The 26,893-nt window shown below is 36.7% G+C and overlaps 1 protein-coding gene across 1 annotated transcript in view; it reads left to right on the forward strand.

Moving 5' to 3' along the window:
• Positions 1 to 26,893, forward strand: part of FIG4 (FIG4 phosphoinositide 5-phosphatase) — a 137,807-nt gene that overhangs the window by 5,834 nt on the left and 105,080 nt on the right. The window contains exons 3-6 of the mRNA XM_034670771.1: positions 7,154 to 7,252; positions 8,781 to 8,904; positions 16,226 to 16,382; positions 20,156 to 20,206. Of these exons, the coding sequence (XP_034526662.1) occupies positions 7,154 to 7,252; positions 8,781 to 8,904; positions 16,226 to 16,382; positions 20,156 to 20,206 (431 nt within the window). The remainder of the gene's footprint in view (positions 1 to 7,153; positions 7,253 to 8,780; positions 8,905 to 16,225; positions 16,383 to 20,155; positions 20,207 to 26,893) is intronic.

A 26,893-nucleotide genomic window follows, 5' to 3' on the forward strand; every position in this document is an offset into this window, starting at 1 on the left:
TGACAAAAGTCATGGCAAGTGTATGAGTCAGAATAAGGGCATTCTTATTTTGGTTGATGGGAGTGTATTAATTGGTTATGAAAGAATTAGGGGAACAAAAGAACAAAAGAGACAGTGGACGAGATGGGCTGCCTCTTGTTCTGAGCCTTCATGTAGAAGGATAACTGGGCAGAACTGCTCCTGAGGTGACGTTCAGGTGCTCATTGTTACCTCTGTTTGGAGGTGGATTTTGAGAACTCTGGAGAGGAAAGGGCGGTGTGGTAGATAGCATGCAGAAGGTGTGATTCTATGGGCTTGTGAAGGGTCTGCTTCTTCCCAAAACTTACCTGTTCTCTCTGGCACCCACACCTTCATGCTGCCCTTTGGCTCCTGTGATGATGCCCTGGCCCTTGTCTGTCCTGTGACCCAGGCCTACAGGTGAACTAAGGTCAGATCCAGCCCTACTGCTCATACAGCCTAGTGCAACTAGGAGTTGACCGCAGGGGATTTAAAGAGCCTGAAGTTATGCTGAATGAAAGTGCAGTTTACCTTAGATGATTTCCAATTTATAGCCCTTGCTTAATACGTAATGCCCTAGGGGGTCTTACCATTGCAATAAGTGATCATTTTCTAACAAATTAACACATAGTGGTTGAGTTTAAAATTGGTAGCTGAACAGAACTGTGGCAGATTTTTGTGTCTGCATGTGTAGGGTTGAAGTTGTTAGGATGATCTTTACTCTTGCTAGCTCAAAATTGTTAGTAGGTGTGCATGTACGCGTGTGTGTGTGTTTATTTAATTCCTGCCTTGTTTAAAAGGATTCAAGGAAGCTTCTCCCTCTTCTCCACCCTATCATACAAAATAGAATAAACTAAGTAAGAACCACATCATGAAGAAAGCTTAATTAGCCTAGATGTTACCTCAGTTTGTGTAATGAGGGAACGGGAGAGAATAATGTAAGATGTGGTTAGCTAAGGGATTGAGCAGGAAATCAAAGGATATAAAACGGTTGAGAGAAGCAGAGTGACGATAGCTGATTTAGAAGGTGGGTTTGAAGGCGACCAAGTTTCCACTTACTTCTACAGGGGATTTGAAGCTTTTTTAATGCCCTGAAGCTGTGAAGAGTGAACTTGGACGGTCAGAGGCTCATTTCTTTCGAGCTACATTACTGATTGTGGGATTGCGGGAATAGGTGAAGAGGCAGGCCTGAAATTGTGTTAGATTGTGAGAAGTAACTTCATGGTGATCTTTAAAAATAATACCTTTATTCCAAAAGTTCAAGTGAAGTTTAACATTAATTGAAGCTGTCAGGCAACCTAAAATTTCCTCTCTTTGAAGAAAGCTGATTTTCTTCCCTCAGATGAAAGTGAGTAATTAGCCTGTCATTATAAAAGGAGATAATGATGTTAGTAGATACTGAATTTCCTGTTAAATGGATTAGCTATTATATTCCATTTGCAGTTCATGTATATATTTTAGAAACACATTCATCTTCATACTGGGTCACCACTGTTAAAGCTGCGTGCTGAAATGCTAAGCTTTTTCTTGAACAGTGATACTTCACTTCCAGAAGAGGGCCAGCTCAGATCATTTTCCATCTTAATGGGCTTTTAAATGTAGCTTTCTTGGGGTATCTTACTTCTCCACCCCCATTCCAGCCAACCCCCACGCCCCCAGCATATGTACAAGCACACGCAAGTGTTTTCCCCTGCGGGTGTTGGGTCATAAGTACCTGCATGTGTGTGTGCACTTGGGCAATCCAGCTGGCGCGTGCCTGGTTTATGGAAATCCTGTACATTTCAGTGATTGCCCTCTTTTCCTTCCCTGTTGCTATGGGACATCTGATTGACCTCCTTTTTCACTGTTTGAACTTGAGACTGCCAGTGTTGGGTATTGCCTTTCCTTCTTCCTGCAATCCCTACTTCTTACTAAGGACCCACAGTGAATTTAACCCCCACTTCCCCTGATATATAAATCTACCCTTAGCGCATTCATACACAGTGGTGGGCATTCTTATCCGTTTCATCTTCTTGAAGCAGTGGCTCAAATCTGGACTGGTTGCTCCCACGGCCTGTAGCACGACTGCTATCCTGGAATCTCCCTTCACATCATCCCATAGCTTCTCTTGGGATGATTGCCTTATTTCCCCGGATCCTGCATCTTCCTTTTTCTTGATTTATGCCCTCATTTTGGTGGTGTACCTCCTCCAATTGCTTCATGAGAAAGGGTTCATGGGCAGTAATTTTTTTGAGCCTGTGCATTCTGAAAATGTCCTCCCATCCTCACATTTGATTGACAGATTTAATGTTGAATTTAAGATTGAAGTGAATTTTCCCTTAGAATTTTGAAGGCATTATGTTCCTGTCTTCTGCTGTTGCTGTTAAGAATTTCTAATATTACTCATTTCTTGATCTTTGGTTTGAAGCCTGTTCTTTTTTTTTCCTTTCTCTTTAGAAGCTTGAGCTCTCTTCTTTTTATCTTCGTTTTTCTGAAATTTTATACTCCTACCACCAGAGATAAGAGATGCTGTACATTTCCACGACTTTTGGAAGTTCTGTAGTGTAAATTGGATTGTTTCTTGAATTCTCTACTGCCAGCTTAGAGTTCAACTTTCTTGGGTGTGCTTTTCAGTTTCAAATGATTTTTTTTTTTTAATTGCTGTCTCCACTCTTCTCCTTACCCTTGGGGCTTATGTCTAAAACAATGAGCATAAAAAAACTTTTCTATAGTTTTAGTAACGTGTTCGGAAGGAACAGAGGTGTTCACTTTTTCATCTTTATCCAGAAGACTATTCATTTGCTCTTCAAATGGCTGTGTTGTGGATTTTACTGTATCACTGAGATTGCCCACAGAATGGCCACTCAAAAGACCCTGTTTGTTAGATCCCCTGGGCACTGCCATGTCCTCATCCTCCTTGACCTCTCAGCAGTAGTTTTTATTTTTCTCTCTTTCATTTCCTTTAAAAAATTTTTTTATTTAAATTCAGTTTAGTTAACATTTAATATATTATTAGTTTCAGGGGTAGAATTTAGTGATTCATCAGTTGCATATAACACCCAGTGCTTATTCCATCAAGTGGATGGATGCCCTTGATGCCCATCACCCAGTTACCCCATCTCCCCACCTTCCTCTCCTCCAGCAACCTTCAGTTTGTTTCCCAGAATTAAGAGTCTCTTATGATTTGCTTCCTTCTCTGTTTTTATCTTATTTCATTTTTCCTTCCCTTCCCCTATGTTCATCTGTTTTGTTTCTTAAATTCCACATGAGTGAAATCATATGGTATTTGTCTTCCTCTGATGGACTTTATTCACTTAACATAATACCCTCTAGCTCATCCATGTTGTTGCAAATGGTAAGATTTCATTCTTTTTGATGGCTGAGTCATATTCTATTTTATATATATATACACCCCCCACATCTTCTTTATCCATTCATCTGTCAGTGGACATCTGGGCTCTTTCATATTTTGGCTATTCTTTGTGGACGTTGCTGCTATAAACACTGGGGTGCATGTGCCCCTTCGAATCACTATATTTTTACCCTTTGGATAAATACTTCCTAGTGTAATTGCTGGGTCATAAGGTAGTTCTATTTTTAACTTTTTGAGGAACCTCCATACTGTTTTCTGGAGTGGCTGCACCCAGTCTCAGCAGCATTCGATGTGGATGTAACTGCTGCCTCCTTTTCCAAATGGTCTCATCCCTTTGCTTTGATGACTCCACGCCATCCTGGGGTTTTTCTAAAAACACTGGCTATTTTTCTCAGTCTTCTAACCTGGTCTTCTCTATATCCAGCTTCTGAATGATTTTATATAGAGTGCTTCAGGCTAGTTTTTCAGGGCTCTGTCTATATCTTCCCTCTCCATACTAAGTTTAATCCAGTCCCATGATTTTGAAGGCCATGTATGTGCTGCTGACACACTCTAAGAGCTCTCCTCTGAGCTCCAGACTCAGAAGTTCTCACTTGACCTCTTTGGGCATGTTGTAACAGAACTGTTGGTTTCCCCTCAAACCTGCCTCCCTACGGTCCATCCCTAAATCAGTAAGTGGCACCACAAGGCTCAAACAAAAATAATTGGATTGATTATGCGCTAAAAAAAAAAAAGTTGTAAAAGTTGTTGGTCAACTGCCCACCAGAGGGCAGTGCAGGCAAATGACTCTATCCACAGCAGGCCAAGGCAGAGCTGTGGTTTTCTTCCCCACATAACTGGCTCCACATGAGGTCGCTTTTCTCCACGCAAAACGTTTTTAGGATTCTTGGACCACATTAGAAGAAAGAATGTGGATAGTTACACTGCTTCCTGTTTCTTTTTCCTCACTTAAATCTGTTTATAAATTCTGTGGATTTTAGCTGTTGGTTCCTCTGCTTCATGGAGTCTTTGGAAGAGTCTGGATATGTTAGGTGTAGGTCTGCCCTTCCATGTGGGTGCACCAAAGGCCAATAAATCATTGGCCCACTAGTACTCAGGAATTACAACTGTCTTTTTATGGCAAGCTGCCAAATCATAGTCCTACTCCAATTACTCTTTAAATTTCCTAGGATCCATTAAAATTCTAGGAATTTCATTCAGGGATTTTACCTCCCCTAAAGCTGTGATGTTCTTCCTTACTGAGAGATCCACTTACCCAAAGACGATGGGTTCGCGCAAACCTTGTAGAAAGTTATCCAGCAAAGTAAATGATTCATCTGTGGAAGGTGGTGTTCTTTACCTAATATTTACTCAATGCCTGTGGAACCAGATTGTGCTACCAGACCAGAGGTAACAACCACAGAGGTTAGGGAGTTAGCTTCAGTCTCTCTGGTGCATATAATTAAGTGAAGGGGGCAGACATCCTTAACAAATTTAGGTAAGGCCTTCAGAAGTAAGTGCTATAGGTATAAATGAAAGTGCTTTGGGAGGGAGCAGGTGATGAGAGAGGATTGTTGCAGGTGGAGACGGTAGGTATCACTCATCTTATCTTGGCTCTGTACATGGAGTCCTTTTGAGAGGTCCTTCAGTGTGAGGACACCAGCCTCTGGGTGGCTTGCTCTGACCCTCCCCAAATGAGTTAAGTGCCCTTCCTGTGTTGTCATCATCCAGTTCATCCTTCTATTACAGCATGCTATTCACGGTTGTTAATTTGCATGCTCTTCTCTCCTGAGGACAAAGACTGATTACTAATAGATTGGTGCATTCTCCCATTCTGGCTCCATTCTGGTCCTGTACATGGTTTTCCTTCTCTAAAGTACTCTCTTTTTTCCCTCTGTTTTTCTATCTTTTTCTAAATTCAATGGCATAGACTCACTGACATCTTAAAAAGTAAAGGGGAGAAAAGGAACTAACAGCCATCGAGTGCCTTCTTTGTGTTGAACACTGTTCACTGTTTTAGCTGTTTTATGAGCATTTTGTCCCTTAACCTTGTTCCTCTAACAAATACAGCAAGCTTCTTCCCTTTCAGGGCTTTGCACTTGCTGTTTCCTCTAGTGGGGACTGTTTTCCTCAAGTCCCCAAGAAGGTGGCTCCATTTTTTGTTAACAAACATGTATAGTTTACAAACCATTCTTCTGAAGTTAATTCTATTAGGTTGGTTACCACCCCCTCCTCTCAGTGGGGGGTGGGTCCCAGGGACAGGAGTTAGCTGAGGGCAGGCTGAGAATCTTTGCCTCCTCCCTTTCATTGTCCCCGCCCTTCTGGCTGCTCTCCCAGTGCATCAAGTCCTAGTCACTGGATATCTCAAGTTAGTTTACTAATTTTTATTAAAATTGGTCTGTTGCTACCTTATTATAACTGAGAGTGTCATTCAGACTGTTCCCCTCCTAGGAGATAAGGGATTCCATTTTTTTGGCTAGCTTTCCTCTTAAGATGGGGCTAGTCAATCATCTTTTAATTGAATTTGTGTTTACTAATTACAGGCACCCTCCCCTGCCCCATCCAGGCATTAGCAGGGGTGGCACAGGGGCTGGGGCTTTTGCCCCCAGAACCAATCATCTTTTAACATATAATTTTGTTCTGTATAGCCTGGAAGTCTAGATCAGACCTTTGTAAACAGATTTATACTTAATAATAAAAACTTCCACCTATTTCTGCAGATGTAGTATTAAAACAATATAACTAAGTGCTCATCTTCTGATATACACTAAAATCTTACTTTTAAAGGTCTTTCCCATCCTTTAAGGCTCAATTCAAGTCCCGACTCCTCTGACATTTTCTGTACCTATCGTACCGCACATTGATCTTTCCTGCTCTGAATTCCCATGGTCTACATACTTCGGTTTGGTCATTAATCTAGAGGATATTATCTGTTATTTAATTGTTTTGTGGATCTAAATCTTAACTGACCAATGAGATGGTAAGGTGCCAGTTGATTGTAGCAATGTTTTCTCAATTTTTGCTATGTTGAAAAAGTGCCACTTTTAAGGACATTTTTAGAGCAAAATATCTTTATATAATTTTTCCTAATGGGTTTTACTTATTTTCTTAAAACTTACTTACCTTGTTTAAGTTTCCCTAAAACCATTTTCTTTAAATTTAAGATTATTATTTTTTTATATTTTAATTATTAATTTTATTCTTAGTGTTTATTTAAGAAGACTAATGTGCTCAGATATAATGCACCAAAGAAGTATTCAGGAAGCAAAGAATATTAATTATTTCCTGTAGCTTATCTATAAAAAGCCATCTGGGAAACTACACTCATTTAAATCTTTTATAGGACTTTGGCGTTTTTATAGTTGCTATATTAAAGTCATTTTCAATGTTTAACAGAAAATTTGTAAAGATTTATTTGATAAAATTTCAGTATTTTCATAGCTATAATTGTCTAAGCATTCCTAATTACATGTTGAACTTTCTGATTCTTATTAGAGCTGCTTCCTCCTGGCAAAGTTTAAACATCAGTCTCCAATCAGGTTAATCTCTATATAATATAATTAAATTAATCTTGACCTGGTTACTGGGTACGTTTCAAATGCCAGACTGATGTTTATCATGACATCACTAAGAATATTTCAATTTTAAAATTGACCTTTTGGAATCAGCCTTTCTGTAATCTGCCAGTTATATTTAAAAGGAATATTTCTTTTCAAAAGTAACCTGACTTTATTACAGTATTTAATTTCAAAAACCAAAGTGGTTGTAAAATGTAAATAAGGAAAAGTGCCTTAAAAAATTAATGACATTTCTTTTCATTTATAGAGATACTTTCTAGTTGGGAGCAATCATGCAGAAACAAAATATCGTGTTTTGAAGATTGATAGAACAGAACCAAAAGATTTGGTCATAATTGATGATAGGGTAAGTATCTTGCAAACCTGAATACAAACAGTAACTTTTGTACCTGTTAAAGGATATGAAATATCCTCACAGATTTTAGTGATATATTTTTTTCCTTTTTTCATCAGGCATCTGAAAATTACAATTATTTTTCATGAGTGGCTGGAATTTAGATCTCTAATCTGGCTTCTAGGAATTACTGATGTTCCATAGTATGCTGGAATTTACACTTTGTCCTTCATTTTGCTTTGTTTTACAAAGCAAACTCTTTGGATAAGATAATGAATGTATTTTCTTAAAGAAGTGGTGTTTTAAGGATTTAATCTAACTCTTAATATTGCATATACTGAAGAGATTGTTTATTACTGTGCTTTAATATGAAGCTACTTGAAGTCAGGGTGGATTTCTGTGCTGCAGACTTTATTACGCTGCTAAAAATCACCTCTAGGTGATCTTCTGGTGACTTGCTATGCGTGAGAGAAATGTGAAGCTGTTCTTATCCAGATGTTATGTTATCCGGAGCAGGAGTACAGACTTAATTCAGGTAGCACAAAAACATGACACTGTTAGTCAAAAGTGGAATACAGCAGGGTGGTATTGAATAGTTAATTTTAACTCTTTCAAGTGAGAGAACCTAACTTACCCTTTGTATTGAAGTTCTGTCTGTGACTATTGTGAACCCATGTCAATTGCTAGTTTCTCAAATATGTTGGTAGCTGCAGTTTGCAACCCATTTGCACTAAGTTCTTTGCAAAACTATTTTCTATGTTATGATAATTTTGGATAAATTGTATATTGTGATTTCCAGCATCACGGGTATTGTTCTTCATTCTCCCCCTATTATGGGAGTTTTTATTAATATAATATATTGATTCTTGGTTTTACTTGGGGATGGGAACAGTTGATCAGGGATTTCTTTGAGAATCTAAGAAAAGCTGTGGGCCTCATAAAAATACACATATGTATGTAGAGTCAAAACTTCGCACACAGTTCTAAGGAGTTCACAGATTTCTTGAAATTTGTCTATGATCCTTTAAATGTATGGTTCAGAAGATAAATGTATGGTTCAGAAGATAAATGTATGATCCTTTAAATGTATGGTTCAGAAGATAAGACTTTTTTTTTTTTTAAGGATTTTATTTCTTTCTTTCAGAGAGAGAGAGAGTGTGAGTGAGCAGGGAGGGGCAGAAGGGGAGGGAGAAAGAATCTAAAGCAGACCCTGCACTGAGCACAGAGCCTGACACAGGGCTCGATCCCACGACTCCTGTGAGATCACGACCTGAGCCGAAACCAAGAACTGGACGCTTAATGGACTGCTCCACCCAGGCGCCCCAGAAGATGAGGTTTCGACAAAATTTTTTGATATAGCAACATGGGATCCAGTAACCACCCATAATTCCTAATGTTAAAGAATTTGTTGGCTTTTAAAATTATAGCTTAGTTCTGCACTGTTATGTACTTCTCTATGAAATGGCTAGTGATTCTTATAGGCAATATATAATCTAAAGAATAAACACCACCTTACAGATTAAATTTGCTTATTTTTTAGCATGTATATACTCAACAAGAAGTGAGAGAACTTCTTGGCCGCTTGGATCTAGGAAACAGAACAAAGATGGGACAGAAAGGATCCTCTGGGTTATTTCGAGCTGTTTCAGCTTTTGGTGTTGTAGGTAAGAAATGTACCTCCTTCTTACTATTTCTTTTTTTTTCCCCCTATATAGACTACTAAAAGATTGTTTTATGTAGTTTTATAATTATAACCCATCATCTGTGGCTTTGGTTGTTTAAAATTTCACTATTCATCAATCAGATATCAAATAGCTTTTATCTAGCATCTGGTATATGCTGCTCAGTTTCATATAGGATGTGAATTAATATAAACGTGGTTTTGGCCTTTAAGAAGCCTGTTGTCTAGCTTGTTGAGGAATGAAAAAGTAAAAAAGTAGCTTGGACTATAAACATCTGCTCCACAGTCGGGACTTGATGTGATCCCTTTACATACAGTGCTGCTTTGGTTTGAGCCTCTCTATTTAAACTTTACTTAAATTCCATCCTTCTCCAAAATCCGATAATGATGCCTATACTTCATTTATTCACCAATATAGACATGGTTTTGGCTCTTAAGGATTCTGCTGTCTAGCTCTGGGACAGCAGTGAGATGCCCTACAGTTCTGGTGTGGACACTGTCTTCCTTTGCAGTGGGTCAATACACGTGTCTTTGCTATACTGTGGATCTGTCCCTGGGAGTCTTAGGCTGACACACTAGAATGAAGGACAAAAACTAATATACACGAGGTAACTCCAAGATTGCAGTTAAGAGCCAAGCTGTGTAGAGAAAGTTAAATGGGAGTGGAGATTATGTAAGAGGTAGATGACTTGGACCTGGAATGTCTAGGAAAGATATCCTGGGCAAAATGAGACTCCAGCTGGACCTGAAGGAGAAACAAGATTTGGGTGGATGTGGGGAAGGGGTGAGAGAACCCCAATAGGAATGGAGGCAGAGGCATGAAGATGTCCATGGGTTCTGGAATGTTGGCATGGAATTGAGTGAGGCCAGATCGCATGGGGCCTTGGCAGGCAAGCAGAGGGCGATTATATCTCTGCTTCTCTGTTGGCAGAGCCTGATTTAGAGTCTGATTTTTTTTTTAAACATTTAACAACATTATCTTTGTATTTTTTAAACCTGCTGGACTGTCTGCAATATTGACTGATTGGTATCTATAGATGTTAAAATTAATATGGACTTAATTATCCTGTATAGTTTCAAATTCTTGCATTTTTCTCATTAGTGCTTTTTATTCTGTGACTCCGTATTTGTTAAAACTTTGGTTACATTCTGCCGTATCTGAAGTTTTTCCCAGAGTGCTCTCACAGCTCTTCCTGTGTAATCTCTTCAGGTCTATTTTGTGTCTAGTTGGCTGTCAGGGAAGGTCAAGAGTGGTAGGTAGGTTTAGTTTCTTCTTAGGACTGGTCCTTTTTCTATATTTTCTGCTCAGTCTCAACAAGTATGTTGAAGTTATATATTCAACAGATGAGTGTTCGTAGGTGGATGTCAAGTGAGTTCATGTGTTCAAATTCCATAAATTATGTAAGTGTTAAGTTCTACTTTAAGTGTTGAATATATTTTAAATTAAAAAAAACTGGAAGAAAGTTAAAAAATTTAAAAAACTGGAAATACAATGTGTCTTAAATATAGTAGGTTTAATTTCAGTGTTAGTTACTTATTAGGTTGAACTTATTTCTTTAAATGCTGATATTTTATTATAACTTTTTCAAGTGGAAATTTCCTAAGGTGTATGTAATATTGCATGCCTCATTACCCAGGGTTTATAATCCAAAACTGAACCTTCCTTGATGATTAAGAGTAATGAAATGATCAGTTATTGAACTGTTTAAAAATAGCTGCCTTTGGGTATTCTGGAGTTATATTGAGCAGTTTGCCTTTACATTAAATGGCCTCTAGACCTTTGTACTGTTTTGTTTTTATGGTTCTTGAGTCATCCTTCATTGTTCTTGGCGTAGTTGCTTCTAGCAATATTCTCTGCCTCATTTTAAACCTATTGGTAACTAAACTTTTAAGACCAGAAGCTTGATTTTTATCAATTGATAACTAGATCTGTAACCACGTATTTATTGTATACACAAGTATTAGTAAACTTTGGGTGAGAAGCTGAAGGTGTTGTTTCTCTGAGGGGTGACATTCTTAGGTGTTGTGGTTACTGTTTCTCTTATGGTTGGAGGCCTCTTAGGATTGAAACTGTCTTTGGGTAATGAAGTCACTGAAAGACTAACCTACCAGTAAAGTGAGACAGTAATGTACTAAGTAAGGATTTATTATTTTCATGGAAATGTATTTTATGTATTCTTGTTCAACCTTGTAAATAAAGCTTAGAATGAGTGAAGAGTAAATAGGGAGTTAATGAAAGTCTATGATTTGTCTAGAAGTACTGTTTTAGAAATAATGAGGGATACTTAATAGCAAGACACAAAATGCCTATCTTTGAAAAATGTATAGTCTCGTTGTCAGAATAATACATATGAGAAATTACCAGAATAGTCGTCTTCTATCCTGTGGCCAAAATATTTGCCCAGTTAACTTTTTCAGCATGCTTAGTTTGTGAATAGTATTTTGCTGGAATGTTTTACTGTTTCTCTTATGGTTGGAGGCCTCTTAGGATTGAAACTGTCTTTGGGTAATGAAGTCACTGAAAGACTAACCTACCAGTAAAGTGAGACAGTAATGTACTAAGTAAGGATTTATTATTTTCATGGAAATGTATTTTATGTATTCTTGTTCAACCTTGTAAATAAAGCTTAGAATGAGTGAAGAGTAAATAGGGAGTTAATGAAAGTCTAGCTGGAATGTTTTTAGACTGTTATTATGCTTAATTTAGTTCATCATCTGTAAGACTCTAGAGCAGTGAGTCTCAGTTATCTGTAGTAATGGACCAGATTTTTTCCACCAGTATGTCATAGACCAACACATGATCCTACTGTACATAACTAGTTTGCAGCTTGGCCACATGTGACACAGCACATGTTACAATTAGAAGTTCAATAATAACCCAAACTAGTCTATGCCCTATTCAAGGCAAGATCATTGGCCATGCACTTGGATGTTGTAGCTATCTCAAATTGCTCTAAAGTTTCCAAACTCTTTCAGTTTATTTACATGTCTTTTCATGGGCTTGGTACCCATGAAAAACTCATGAATCATTGCTGGTCCCTAGACATGGGACATTTGTCTACCTTGTACATTTTACACCTCCATTGTTATTTAATGGCCAGCAGGAGGTTGGGAAACCACTGAATAGGATCATGAGCATCCCTCCCAAAGTTGTTTTATGTGCTCTTGGGGTACATAGATGGAGTTGGTGAATGGTTACTTGTAGACATTTTCTTTTTCCTTTCTTTTCTTTTCTTTTCTTTTCTTTTCTTTTCTTTTCTTTTCTTTTCTTTCCTTTTCTTTTCTTTTCTTTTTTTTTTTTAGAGTGGGGAAAAGGGCTTGTGGGGCAGAGGGAGAGGGAGAGAGAATCCAGCCTGGAGCCTGAAATGGGGCTCAATCTCACAACCCTAAGATCATGACCTGAGCTGAAATCAAGAGTTGGATGCTCAACCAACTAAGCCACCCAGGTGCCCCTGGTTACCTGTAGTCTTCACTAGGCTTAGCTCTGTGACCATCCCAGCCCCTTTTGGTACATAGCTGCAGGTTTATGGCCTTTTTCTGCCTATGTCACCTGTCAGAGGATAGTCTTTCAAGCTGCTCGTATGTTGAGGGGGAGTGGTAGAATAAGTATCCTTGTAGCAAACTAAGTGATGGACTCAGTTGTTATTTAAAGGAACACTCTTAGAAATAGATTGCAGATCCAAGATAATAATGAAGAGAACAACAAAAAAATGTGAGCCTCAGGCTAGTGAGGGAGCAGTAGATGTGGTGTTAGAGTCACTTTGGTTCTAGAGGTCTCTGTTGTGCAAAGGTCCTATGTACCTTGTGGCCGTTTTTCATGTTTCTCTGCCATTCTCCCTGACGGCTTTTAAGATAATGACTCGCTGGCATGGTGACCCCTGAAATAGGGATATTGCATTCTTCACTGTTGGTGGGGTCCTCTCCGGCCACCAGCACTCCCACTACATCCTCTTACACTGTCCTTTTTTATATACTTTGCTTGGTGTCCATTTCAAATGAAATAGCCTCCTTTACTTGGAGAGAGAGAAATCACTTTTGCATAATGACTGTCATCTTGGCTTCTTGGAAGTACTCAGGGAAATTGGTCTGGGGTCAGAAGTACACAGAATGAAGATGAAAAAACTTGTTCTCATTTTGTTGTGTTCAAGTGACGAATAGGCTGACTCCTGGCAGATGTCTGTGCCGTATTAAGGTCTTTTAATTGTTGGCTCTCTTGGATACGAACCTTTTAAAAAAGAGAGTGACAATTCCCATTGGTAGTAAAAAGGAAGAAGAAAATAATTTCATTTATAATAAGCTGAAGGCATTTGTGCTGGTAGAAGAGTCTCTTTTGTGCAATATATTTACTTCCCTTTATTCAAATTATGAAGAGAAGGGTAGAATGGTATAGTCTTGAGCTAAAAACATAAAATTAAAATTCAGTTGGAATGTAGGTTGAGAAATTATTGCAGAGATTTTTTTGTATAAAAAGTAAGTATAGCAAAAATAAAAGGAAAACTCATTCATTTTGGAAATATTTATTTAAGCCCTTGAGTGTTTTTATGCTGCTTTCAAGGGCTTTACTTTTATAAGTTTTATCCTTCTAAAAGGATAGCTTTTTTCTAACTTGCTTTTAATGAGATTGTCATCAGCTTTTTTCCTCCCTATTCCTATGTCCTTTATCTTTAATCAGGTAATTTTTTGCTAGTCTCTAAGGCAAAGAAAGGAGTAAATGAACATTTTTTTTTTAAAAGCAGTTTGTGTTTTCTGGATCTCTAAAATACAAGTATTTTTCACTATTTTAATGGCATCTTTTCCTCAGTAGACTGGCTCATAAAATCCTTGAGGCATCTTTTTTCTTATATATTTTAGCTCACTTGTTAATATAGTCAATTACTAGTTTCCTTTTTTGTCAGCTGAGAGTAACAAGACACAAACAGTGGATATTTGTCACCTCTAGAGCAAAAATTCATAGCGTCAAGATCCCGGATCAGACTTTATGGAATATAACACTCTGAGAGAGACGGAGAGAGTGCAAGCATGCATGAGCACACACGTGCACATGAGAAAGTTAGTTTTGAAAGATACTTATGCTAGATATAAGATTTTTGGTTGATAAGTTTTTTTTTCTTTCAGTGCTTTGAATATGTTATCCCACAGCCTTGTGGCCTCCATTGTTTCTGATAGAAAGTTGGCTGTATGACTGTATCTGACTTATCCTATGACTGAGCGAGGGTGAGGGGAATGGGGACCCAGTATTCTTGACCAGTCATCCTGGGGTAGAGCCTCCACTTTATGATCATAGCTGGGGAGAAGAAGGAAGCCTTGATCTCAGTGGGGCTTGCCTGGAAATAGAGTTCCAGTAACACAGAGCTGAAGGGGATGAGACATTCTGGAGGTCTTCACCTTCTGAGCAGAAACCTGGGCTTTAGACTGAGAAGTGAGAAGAGAGTCACACTGGACTGGGAGAGGGGTGTGAAAGAGAAGCAGGTTATGACTCAGATACCACACACTTGCTCTTCTTACCAAGGTTTAGTAGATTTTCTTGAATAAATATTTCTCCATTTGTTATATGACATTAGGACAGTTCCCAGAAAATTTCAAAGTTTTGTTTTGTTTTTATAAATTTCACCAGTTATGTTTGTTTCAGTGGAGAGAGGATATGCTGGGCACCTTGTGTTACCATTTTGGAAATGACCCCTACCCCCAAAGGGAGTTAGTTTTTACTCCCAAAGCAAAAGTTCTGGGAACTAAAAATTTTTTAACCAAGGCTATAGAGTAATTAGCGTGTTGCCGAGAACTTAATGCTTCTGTACATAACACATATGGTCTTTCTTTAATCACCAATGTACAACATGTGTACTCCAATGATTTGGCATAAAATATAACTTTATAATGCTCCAACGTTCATGAAAAGCTTAACTCTCACAAATGATGCTTGAGGAAGATTGCATGAAGGATATACAATTTACTGGATATAATGTTTGCTGAAACCACCCACTTTTCTGGGATCTGGCACCACCTTTCTTTGCCCCATCTCAGTCACCTAGTGATTGTATAAATGGCTTCCAGTACAGTGTGATTCTATAGCTTGGCAACTATTGATTGGTCCAGGGCTGGGCACCCAACCCAAGTTAGGCCAGTCCAAGTCCTTCCCTAGGAATTCTGGAATTGAACTTGGTTAAAAAAAAGTTGTTTCTTGGGGCGCCTGGGTGGCACAGCAGTTAGGCGTCTGCCTTCGGCTCAGGGCGTGATCCTGGCGTTATGGGATCGAGCCCCACATCAGGCTCCTCTGCTATGAGCCTGCTTCTTCCTCTCCCACTCCCCCTGCTTGTGTTCCCTCTCTCGCTGGCTGTCTCTATCTCTGTCGAATAAATAAATAAAATCTTTTAAAAAAAAAAAGTTGCTTCTTCCCAGTAAAGCTTTTAGATATAAAGCCTGGAGCTATTAGCAGCTGTGTTAGTCTATGGAGAGTCTCCATAGGCTAGTCTATGGAGAGAGACAAGAATGGAGCACATGTTCAGAGATGCATCTTGACTAGGTCTTTTTCTGAGGCCCAATCATATTGTTGCCTTTTGGTATCATGGATCACCTCAGTATCGTTAATATAAATTTCTTTTTTTTTTTTGTTAAAGATGGCTCAAGTTGGATTTTACCACTCGTAATCAAGAGTCTGTGTAGTTTGTTCTAATTTTTGAGCAACATATCCCAAAGTATGTTCCTCAGAACATTTATCCATTGGTTAATTTCTTTTTAAAAAAGATGAGGTTCCATGATTAAATGAATCTAGTGAGGTGCTTAATCTTTATCCCCCATCGAGGTTCACAGTGCATGTTCTGTAAATTTCTGAGAACTTACTTGGTTTTCTGTTTGTTTTTATATTCTCTTTACTCGTATATATTGATTTATTTTACATGTGTATTACAATCTTAGCCATTTTTAAGTGTACAGTACAGTAGTATTAACTATGTGTGCCTTGTGCAGCAGATCTCTAGGACTTTTTCATCTTGTGAGTTGAAACTCTATACCTATTAAATAACAACTCCCCTTAATCTTGTGTATATTTTTGCTTAAAGCATCTCAATCCTATTTGGAATGAGACTAAATATAAAAGAATGAATGAAATAAAATTGTTTAGAATATTTTTAAAGTGAGATAAACATCAGTATAGATATTTCTAGAGATTGTAATATAACTGAAAATTGTTATAGCTATAAATCATAGAAATAAAGTAGGAAATGTGTCAAAAATCTTTTACCTTCTAAATATGTATCTAAAAGCATTACTAAGTGTAGGAAACATATTTGTCTCTTTTTGTTGTGTAGGTTTTGTCAGGTTTTTAGAAGGCTATTATATTGTGTTAATAACTAAAAGGAGGAAGATGGCAGATATTGGAGGTCATGCAATATATAAGATTGAAGATACAAATATGATCTATATACCTAATGATTCTGTACGGATTACTCATCCTGATGAAGCTCGGTATGTAATGGTGGTAACAACTGTTTTGTTCTGTTTTTTTTAATGTGGTGGACCAATTAGAAGACAAAATATACTCAAAAGATTATAGATATCATGTTAAAAATATAAAATACTAGCTCAGAATTCTATAATTTTGTTCAAGGTCTATTATAAACTTCCATTCTCACAGTTGATTTCGGTGAAAATCAACAAAAGCTGCTAAAACCATTAGGTGAGATGTTATCATTGAGGAACAGAATATTCACTCATTTTTAACATATACTCCATGAATCTCTTTATTTACAAAGAGAAAAAAAATGGCAAACATAATTATCCAAATGTTCAAACTTAGCATCACCAATAATGAGACAAAACTGGCATTATTTGCCTTTCAATATGAAGCAGCGGGAAGGACACAGATTACCTGTGTAGTTTTCTTGTTAAAAATATATATTTTTTGTTTTATTGTGCTGTGCTTACCACAGTGAGTGTAGTTACCATCTGTCACCATATGACATTATTATAATATTATTAACTATATTCCCTGTGCTGTACTTTTCATGCCTATGACTTACTTTATAACTGGGAGTTTGTACCTCTTATTCCCCTTCACTTATTTCACCCATCCTCCCCTCTGACAATACTTTGCTAAAAACATTTAACTTAAATCTAAGCATGAGGAAATAACCAGACAAATCCATCCTTGTGGGGCATTCTGTAAGACAGCTGGCCTGGACTCTTTAAAAATGTCAGTGTCATCAAAGACAGAAAAAGCTAGAGGACTGCTGTAGATTTTAGAGCAGACATGACAACCAAATGCAACACATGAATATCTGTTGGATACTGGATTAAAATGTATGCATGCTTACACGGGCATGTATGCACACCCACACGCAAGCTATAAAGGACTTTATTGGGACATTTTGTGTATGGATAATATACCAGGTGATATTGAATCAATATTAAATTTTAACTATAAAAATTATATTCTTATTTAGGAGATTTTGTTTTTTCATATTTAGAAGTGAAGTGTCATCATGTCTGCTACTTACTGAATTGGTTTAGGAAAATAAAATGTAAACTAGCATTTAAAGAGAGAGAATGTATATGTGTGTGTTTAAGGAGAGAGATTTAATAGTGGAATTCAGATGAAGGACATAATGGTATTTATTGTACTGTTTTTCCCTCCAATTTTTCTGTAGATTTAAGTTTTGGAGGAAAGTTATTGGAGCCTTGGGAATGTGGGGAAAGTCTATTAATAAGTTGATAGAGAAAAGAGTAGAATGGATTTATTTCAATACATAAATGTATTTATTATAAACATAATGGTCAAAATGGAACAAAGTTAGGCATGCTTACTAGTTTTTTTCTTTTTTTAGTAATTTTTTTTTTTTTTTTTTAGAGTGGGAGAGGGGCAGAGGGAGAGGGAGAGAAAATCTCAAGCAGGCTCAATCCCTAGCGTGGAGCTCAATGCGGGGCTCAATCTCATGATCCTGAGATCATGACCTGAGCCGAAATCAAGAATTGGATGCTTAATTGACTGAGCCACCCAGGTACCCTTTATTAGTTTTTAAGCTTGGCTTTTAATAGATATACAGACCAAGATTTAAAGGTAGTGTGGCTCTCTTGCTTAAGACTCTCTTAGATAGATTTTGGACTCTGGTGATACTGTCTTTAATGATATTTTGAAGTGGGGTTGTTAAAAAATAATCTGTGTCAGATGAAAATAAGAATTTAATGGATAACGTGGTCCTTTGTCTTGCACTAACTGAAAAAAATTATATCCCACATAGCTTACAGGCAGGTATAGTATATTAACTAAAATTTAAGTATTCCCCAAAGAAAATAAAAACACCGATTTGAAAAGATATGTGCACCCCGGTGTTTATTGCAGCATTATCTACAATAGCCAAGGTGTGGAAGAAGCCCAAGTGTCCATCGGTAGATGAATGGATAATGAAAATGTGGTATACACACACACACACACACACACACACACACACCATGTAATATTATCACTCAGCCGTAAAGAGAAAGAGCTCTTGCAATTCATGACATGGATGGACCTGGACAGTATTACGCTAAGTGAAATAAATCAGACCGAGAAAGACAAACACCGTATGATTTCATGTATTTGTGGAATCTGAAAAGCAATACAAATAAAAAACAAATCAAAAAACAGAAACAGACTCATGAACATAGAGAACAAACTGGTGGTTGCCAGAGGGGAGGGTGTGGGGGATGGGCGAAATAGGTGAAGGGAATTAAGAAGTAAAAACTTCCAGTTATAAAATAAATAAGTCATGAAGATGAAAAGTACAGCATAGGAAATGTAGTCAATAATATTATAATAATGTGATATTACAACAGATGGTACGTATACTTCTTATGGTGAACATTGAGTAATGTATAGAATTGTCGAATCACCATGTTGTACACCTGAAACTAATATAACATTTTTTGTCAACTATACTTGGGTAATAAAATTTTTTAAGACAATGAATCAGACCAGCACATATGAATCCAAAGGATGGGAAAAAGTTGAAGAGGTTTATATTATTTATAAACCTCATCTTTATGATTCTTTAGCCAGGAATAGTAAAACAAATTATGTTGTTCTACATAGTGATTTAACTTTCTTTAGAGAGTGAAATTATTTTAGGATTAATACTGTGTAGCATTGGACATTATCCAGAATAAGATACAATTATATTAATAGTTGTTACAGGTAGACTGAAGTACTATTACTAGATAGGTAAAACTTTTAACATACTTACAAAACTATAATACAATAATTCATTTAAGTAAAAGGATTTCGTGGGGTGCCTGGCTTGTTCAGTTGAGAGAGCATGCGACTCTTGATCTCAGGGTCATGAGTTTGAGCCCCATGCTGGGTGTAGAGATTACTAAATAAATAAATAAATAAATAAATAACCTTAAAAAACGATTTGGTAAAATGTTAGGAAATAAAATACAGTAACTACTAAACATTTCATACATACTGACAAGTAGAAGTTATATCCCTGCAACACATGGTTGTATCAACGCTAGAACATTTTGCTAGAACAGTTCACTACATTAAAATATTGTTGGGAAAAATTATGATCATCTTAATATTTTTAGAAAATATATTTGACAATTCAATTCTCATTTGTGATCAAAGTCTTTAAAAACTTGAAAGACTGTGAAAAAAGTGTTAACATTTATTAATCCTGAGGGGTAGATATGCAGATATTTTATTCTGTACTTTTTTTTCAGTTGCAAAACTTTACAACTTAAAATTATGGTTTTTGCAAACATTTTTTGCTTGTTTTTGTTACTCTTCTCTCTCCAACCTCACAGCATTTACAAAACACATAATCGTAAAAACAAGAACAGTGTTTACTTCTGTCTTGCCCCAAGTCTAAGTTCCCCACTCATGTAAGTGCATAACTTTCCATCTCTGGCATAATCAATGATGAGGAAATGGTCAAACTGTAAAGTCAAGAGACTCTGAAGGAACAATCCAACAGACTTAGAAATTGCTTCAGATAAAATCCCTGCTGCAGTTCTGGATTGAATTCCTCAGGGTTTTTGTTTTTAATATTTTATTTTTTAGTGGTCTCTATACTCAACGTGGAGCTTGAACTCAACCCCGAGAGTATGAGTTGCATGCTTTACCAACTGAGCCAGGCAGGAGCCCCTGAATTCCTCAGTTTTAATGAGAGCATTTACAAATATAAACGTCTATGTCAAGCTATGAAAAAGTAGTAGTATTGGATGAATGTAATATGCTTTGGGTTTTTTTTTTCTAGGTATCTACGAATCTTTCAAAATGTGGACCTATCTAGCAATTTTTACTTTAGGTAAGTTTGAACTTAGTTTTTCTCCTGTCAGTCACATAGATGTTTATATTGTTTTCCAGGGTGGAGAAATAGAATCAGACACAATGGTACCTCTATTTTTTTTTTATCAGCCAAATGATTTCATCTAAAAACTAAAGATAAAGGTATTTCTTTCTTTTAAAAATTTGATGTTTGAATATTGAATGGACAAATTACAGGGGAATTATTCTCACTATAAAAATCGTCTTTGTTTTAGGTGGGATTTTAATGAAATATTCTTATTTTGTAATTTTTAATTACAAAAATGAAATTTGCCTTCAGTTTCTAATACAGAGTTATAACAATTTCACAGATTGTTTTAGTTAACAATCTAGCAAAATTAGGTAAAAATAAATTCATAATAGGAAGAATTGGTGCAGTACCACCATACATACCACTAATGGTCTCGTAAATTAATAGTTTTCTTGAAGAGGAATGTGATGTAAAGTATTTATGAAAACATATCCTAAGAAAATAAATTAGGAGAGAAAATATTAATTCCTACATATAAAGAGACATTTATAGCTTCTCTATTTATGATAGTCCCAAACCAGCAATCTAGCCAATGCAGGGACAACTCAAGTACCAGTAACTGGATGATGGGAAAGTAAATTCTAAGACAGCATTGTGATAGAGTATTATACCACCACCAATGTGACCAATACGTAGGCCTAGGAGATGCAGTTATTGTGCTGATTGGAAAATTCTGTCAGCTATAATATCCAAACTTAAAAGGGAGAACACAAAATAGTATGCACCAAAAAGGACTTGAGTTCCAAGGACCGAACAAGGGCTTAGAGTGTTCTAGCTATTGGTGCTATGCACTGATGGGGTACTTTGCATTATTTTAAATTTATTTTTGAATTGTTTGTACAGTTAACTACTTATTTATCTGTGAAATGAAGAAAAACATGTTTACTATATAGAATGGGTTATGTCTTCATTGATGTAAAACTGAAGGAAGTTCATTATTTTAACAGTAGTCTAGTAAAAGGTTCCTAAAGAAAGAATTTTCACGTCCACAAATGTTTATTGAATGTATATTTCCATTTTGTTTATCTAAGTCATCTGCTTTTCTGTCTTTATTGCTTAATTTTACGTTTACAGCATCTGTAAGTTGTCACTGAAACTTGGTGGTACTGTCTTCTCAATGATTTCAACTTTGTTTGCATCCCCATACTGAGCTCTGGGATCAAGTCATCCCAGAAGTAAAAGTATGTCAGTTATAGTTTTTGTGTCTAATAGGTAAGCTTTAAAAAGGATATACTACATTCTTAAGATTAGGCTGGAATAAAGCAATTTTTCTAACTAGGAAAAATTGATTTTTAAAAGTTAAAAATCAACATCCTTCTCCCCCCCACCACCTGTTGAGATATTATTGACATATAACATCTATAAGTTTAACGTGTACAGTGTGATGATTAGATACACATATGTCTTGTGACATGATTACCACAATAAGGTTAGTCGATATTTCCATCCCATCACCTAATTGTGTGTGTGTGTGTGTGTGTGGTAAAAACCTTCAAGATGTACTCTCAACAGATTTCAAGTTATAATTCATTAGTGTTAATTACAGTTACCATACTATGCATTAGATTCCCAGATCTTATTTTCTTATACCTGGGAGTTTGTGCCATGCAACCAACATCTTCCCATTTTTCCCACCCTACACTTTACCCATGCCCCAGCCCCTGGCAACTACCATTCTACTTTCTGTCTCTATGACTTTGGCTTTGTTAGGTTCTGCATGGAAGTGAAGAACATATGTAAATAATCAGACTTATTTCACTTAGCATACTGCCCTCAAATTCCATCCATGTTGTTGCAAATAGCAGGATTTCCTTCTTTTTTTATGGTTGACTAATATCCTATATCCATTCATCCATTGCTGGACTCTTAGGATGTTTCCATGTCTTGGCTATTGTGAATAATGCTTGCAGTCAACATGGGCCTGCAGATATCTCTTCAAGATGGTGATTTCATTTCTTTTGGCTATATACTCAGAACTGGGATTGCTGGATCATATGGTAGTTGTATTTTTAATTTTTTTAGGAACCTCCATACTGTTTTCTGTACTGGCTGCACCAATTTTCATTCCCACCAACAGTGCACACGGGTTCCTTTTTCTCCACAGCTTAGCCAATGCTTGTCTCTTATCTTTTTGATAATGGCCATTGTAGGAGGTATGGGTTGCTATCTCATTGTGGCTTTAATTTGCATGTCCTTGATGGGATGTTGAACATTTTTTCACATATCTGTTGGCCATTTTCTTTGGAAAAATGTCTATTCAGATCCTTTGCCCATTTTTAATTGGATTTTTGGGGGTTTTTTGTTTTGTTTTGCTCTTGAGTTTTATGAGTTCCTTATGTATTTTGGATATTAACCCCCTAACAGATAGATGGTTTATAAATATTTTCTCCCATTACATAGGTTGCCTTTTTATTTTGTTGATTTTTCTTTCTGTGCAGAAGCTTTTGAGTTTGCTGTTGTCCCACTTGTTTATTTTTGCTTTTGTTGCTTGTGTTTTTGGTGTCATATCCATAAAATCTTTGCTAAAACCAATGTCAAAGAGCCTTTCCCCTTTGTCTTCTTCTAGTAGTTGCATAGTTTTTGATTTTATATATGTCTTTAATCCATCTCGAGTTAATTTTTGTGAATGGTGTAAGAAAAGGGTCCAATTCATCCTTTGTGTATGGGTATCCAGTTTTCCCAGCACTATTTATTGAAGAGATTATCCTTTCCCCGTGTGTCTTCTTGGCTCCTTTGTCAACTAGTTGACTCTATATACATGGGTTTATTTCTGGGCTTTCAGTTCTGTTCCACTGATTTATGTGTCTGTTTTTATGCCATGCTACTTTGAATGCTGTAACTTTGTAAAAAAGTTTGAAATCTGAAAGTGTGATGCCTCCATCTTTGTTCTTCTTTCTTAAGATTGCTTTGGCTGTTAGAGGTCTTCTATGGTTCCATACAAATTTTAGGATTGTTTTTTCTATTTCTGTGGAAAATGTCATTGAAATTTTGATAGGATCTATGGATGGCTTTGGGTAGTATGGACATTTAAACAATATTAATTCATCTGCTCTAGGAACATGAGGTATCTTTCCATTTATTAGTGTCTGTTTATTTCATCAATATCTTATCATTTTCAGTATAAGATCTTTCTCCTCCTTGGTTAAATTTATTCCTAAGTATTTTATTTTTTTGATGTTATTGTAGATGTGATTGAAAAATTAACGTCTTAATACAACTTTTATCCCTGAGATTAGATGGTAGTAAAATTAATGACTCCATCTAGCAAATATAGTAAAATTGAATTTCTCAGATGAAACAAATCAATTTCAATCAAATTATATGAATAAATTAAAGAAGAAATAATAATTGAAATAATATGTGAGTCTCCAGGCAAAATTGTCACCACCTTAAAATATTACTAAAATACTTTATGAATTTATGTAAATCTAAAGAATTCTAGATACCTTCTGAAATTCTGTGCTAAAATGTATAGCTAGAGATACTTTAAAAATTATTATGTGTAATCAGGATTGTAAAATGGGTTTCTTTTGGCCTCAAGGCCAAATTTTATTTGCAAAGACTGTTACAACTCTTTGGATGGCTGTTACTCTCCTAAAACATGTTTTATCGTAATGGCTTATATTAATTACTTATTCATGTTTTGTTGTGGAGTCGGTTATGGTACTACCACTAATAATTAATAGAATTATTTTTGTTCGTACGTAAACTAGAGTACAGAACATGCGTTATTGGTTGTTATGGATATTGTAACATCTGTGTAACTCCATTCAGATATGTATGAGAGTGTGACCCCTTTGCACAAGACTGTGAAGTTAGAATGATTTCACAGTGAAACAAACAGTGCACATTGCAAGTCAGTGAATGTTGGTCACTCTCATTGTATTGTATATTTCCAGTTGTGCAAATGCTTAAGTCATGCAATAATTTTTTTAATTGCAACATAGTAGGCATACAATATTATATTAGTTTCAGGTGTACAACATAGTGAATTGACAGTTCTATATATTTCTCCATGCTCACAATGGTAAGTATAGTCATCTGTCATCATACAACATTATTACGATATTATTGACTCTATTCCCTGTACTATACTTTTCATCCCTGTGACTTATTTTATAGCTGGAAGTTTGTACCCCTTAATCTCCATTTTGCCCATCCCCTCCCCTCTGGCAACCACCAGTTCTCTGTATTTGTGAGTCCGTTTCTGGTTTGTTTGTTTGTTTGTGTTGTTTTTTAGATTCCACATATAAGTGAAATGATACAATATTTGTCTTTCTCTGTCTGACTCATATCAGTTAGTGTAATGCCCTTTAGGTCCATCTATGTTGTCGCAAATGGCAAGAGCTCATTATTTTTTTTTAATGATTTTTTATTATATTATGTTAGTCACCATAGAGTACATCCCCGGATTCCGATGTAAAGTTCGATGCTCCATTAGTTGTGTATAACACCCAGTGTACCATGCAATATGTGCCCTCCTTACCACCCATCACCAGTCTATCCCATTCCCCCACCCCCCTCCCCTCTGAAGTCCTCAGTTTGTTTGTTTCTCATAGTCCATAGTCTCTCATGTTTCATTCCCCTTTCTGATTACCCCCCTTTCTTTATCCCTTTCTTCCCCTACCTATCATCCTAGTTCTTATGTTCCATAGATGAGAGAAATCATATGATAATTGTCTTTCTCTGCTTGACTTATTTCACTTAGCATTATCTGCTCCAGTGCCATCCATGTTGCAGCAAATGTTGAGAATTCATTCTTTCTGATAGCTGAGTAATATTCCATTGTATATATGGACCACAGCTTCTTAATCCAGTCATCTGTTGAAGGGCATCTAGGCTCCTTCCACGATTTAGCTATTGTGGACAATGCTGCTATGAACATTGGGGTGCATATGGCCCTTCTCTTTACTACGTCTGTATCTTTGGGGTAAACACCCAGTAGGAAAGCCCTTATTCTAACCTTAGTTTTCTTAGTTTTCTTGACTGTTTCCTTGGCTGTGCAGAAGCTTTTTATCTTGATGAAGTCCCATATGTTCATTTTATCTTTTGTTTCTCTTGCCTTTGGAGATGTGTCATGAAAAAGGTTGCTCTGGCCGATGTCGTAGAGGTTGTTGCCTATGTTCTCTAGAATTTTGATGGATTCCTGTCTCACATCGAGGTCTTTCATCCATTTGGAGTTTATTTTTGTGTATGGTGTGAGAGAGTGGTCAAGTTTCATTCTTTTGCATGTAGCTGTCCAATTTTCCCAGCACCATTTATTGAAGAGACTGTCTTTTTTCCACCGGATGTTTTTTCCTGCTTTATCAAAGATTAGTTGCCCAAAGAGCCGAGGGTCCATTTCTGGGTTCTCTATTCTGTTCCATTGGTCGATGTGTCTGTTTTTGTGCCAGTACCATGCTGTCTTTGTGATCACAGCTTTGTAGTACAGCTCGAAATCCGGCATTGTGATGCCCCCAGCTTTGTTTTTCCTTTTCAACAGTTCCTTGGAGATTCGGGGCCTTTTCTGGTTCCATACAAATTTAAGGACTATTTGTTCCAGTTCTTTGAAAAATGTCCTCGGTATTTTGATCGGGATAGCATTGAAAGTGTAGATTGCTCTGGGTAGTATGGACATTTTAACTATGTTAATTCTTCCAATCCATGAGCATGGAATATTTTTCCATCTTTTTATGTCTTCCTCAATATCTTTCAAAAGTGATCTATAGTTTCTAGGATATAGGTCCTTTACGTCTCTGGTTAAGTTAATTCCAAGGTAACGTATGGTTTTTGGTGTTATTGTAAATGGGATGGATTCCCTAATTTCTCTTTCTTCAGTCTCGTTATTCGTGTATAGAAATGCAACTGATTTCTGGGCATTGATTTTGTATCCTGCCACCTTACTGAATTGTTCTATAACTTCTAATAGTTTGGGAGTGGATTCCTTTGGGTTTTCCATATAGAGTATCATGTCATCTGCAAAGAGAGACAGTTTGACTTCTTCTTTGCCGATTTGGATACCTTTGATCCCTTTTTGTCTTCTGATTGCTGTTGCAAGGACTTCTAGTACTATGTTGAATAATAGTGGCGAGAGTGGGCATCCTTGTCGTGTTCCTGATCTTAAGGGAAAGGCTTCCAGCTTTTCCCCATTGAGAATAATGCTTGCAGTAGGCTTTTCATAGATGGCTTTTATGAGATTGAGAAATGTACCCTCTATTCCTACACTCTGAAGGGTTTTAATCAGGAAAGGATGCTGTATTTTGTCAAATGCTTTTTCTGCATCAATTGAGAGGATCATATGGTTCTTGAGTCTTTTCTTGTTGATATGATGTATCACATTGATTGATTTGCGAGTGTTGAACCATGCTTGCATCCCAGGTATGAATCCCACTTGGTCATGATGGATAATCCTTTTAATGTACTGTTGGATTCTATTAGCAAGGATCTTGTTGAGGATTTTGGCATCCATATTCATTAGAGAAATCGGTCTGTAATTCTCCTTTTTGAGGGGGTCTTTGCCTGGTTTGGGGATCAAGGTAATATTAGCCTCATAGAATGAGTTTGGTAGCTTTCCTTCTGTTTCTATTTTTTGAAATAGCTTTAGGAGAATAGGTATTATTTCTTCTTTGAATGTTTGGTAGAATTCCCCAGGAAAAC

The sequence above is a fragment of the Ailuropoda melanoleuca genome, chromosome 10, assembly GCF_002007445.2.
Source record: "Ailuropoda melanoleuca isolate Jingjing chromosome 10, ASM200744v2, whole genome shotgun sequence".
In the NCBI taxonomy this organism is placed as follows: domain Eukaryota; kingdom Metazoa; phylum Chordata; class Mammalia; order Carnivora; family Ursidae; genus Ailuropoda; species Ailuropoda melanoleuca.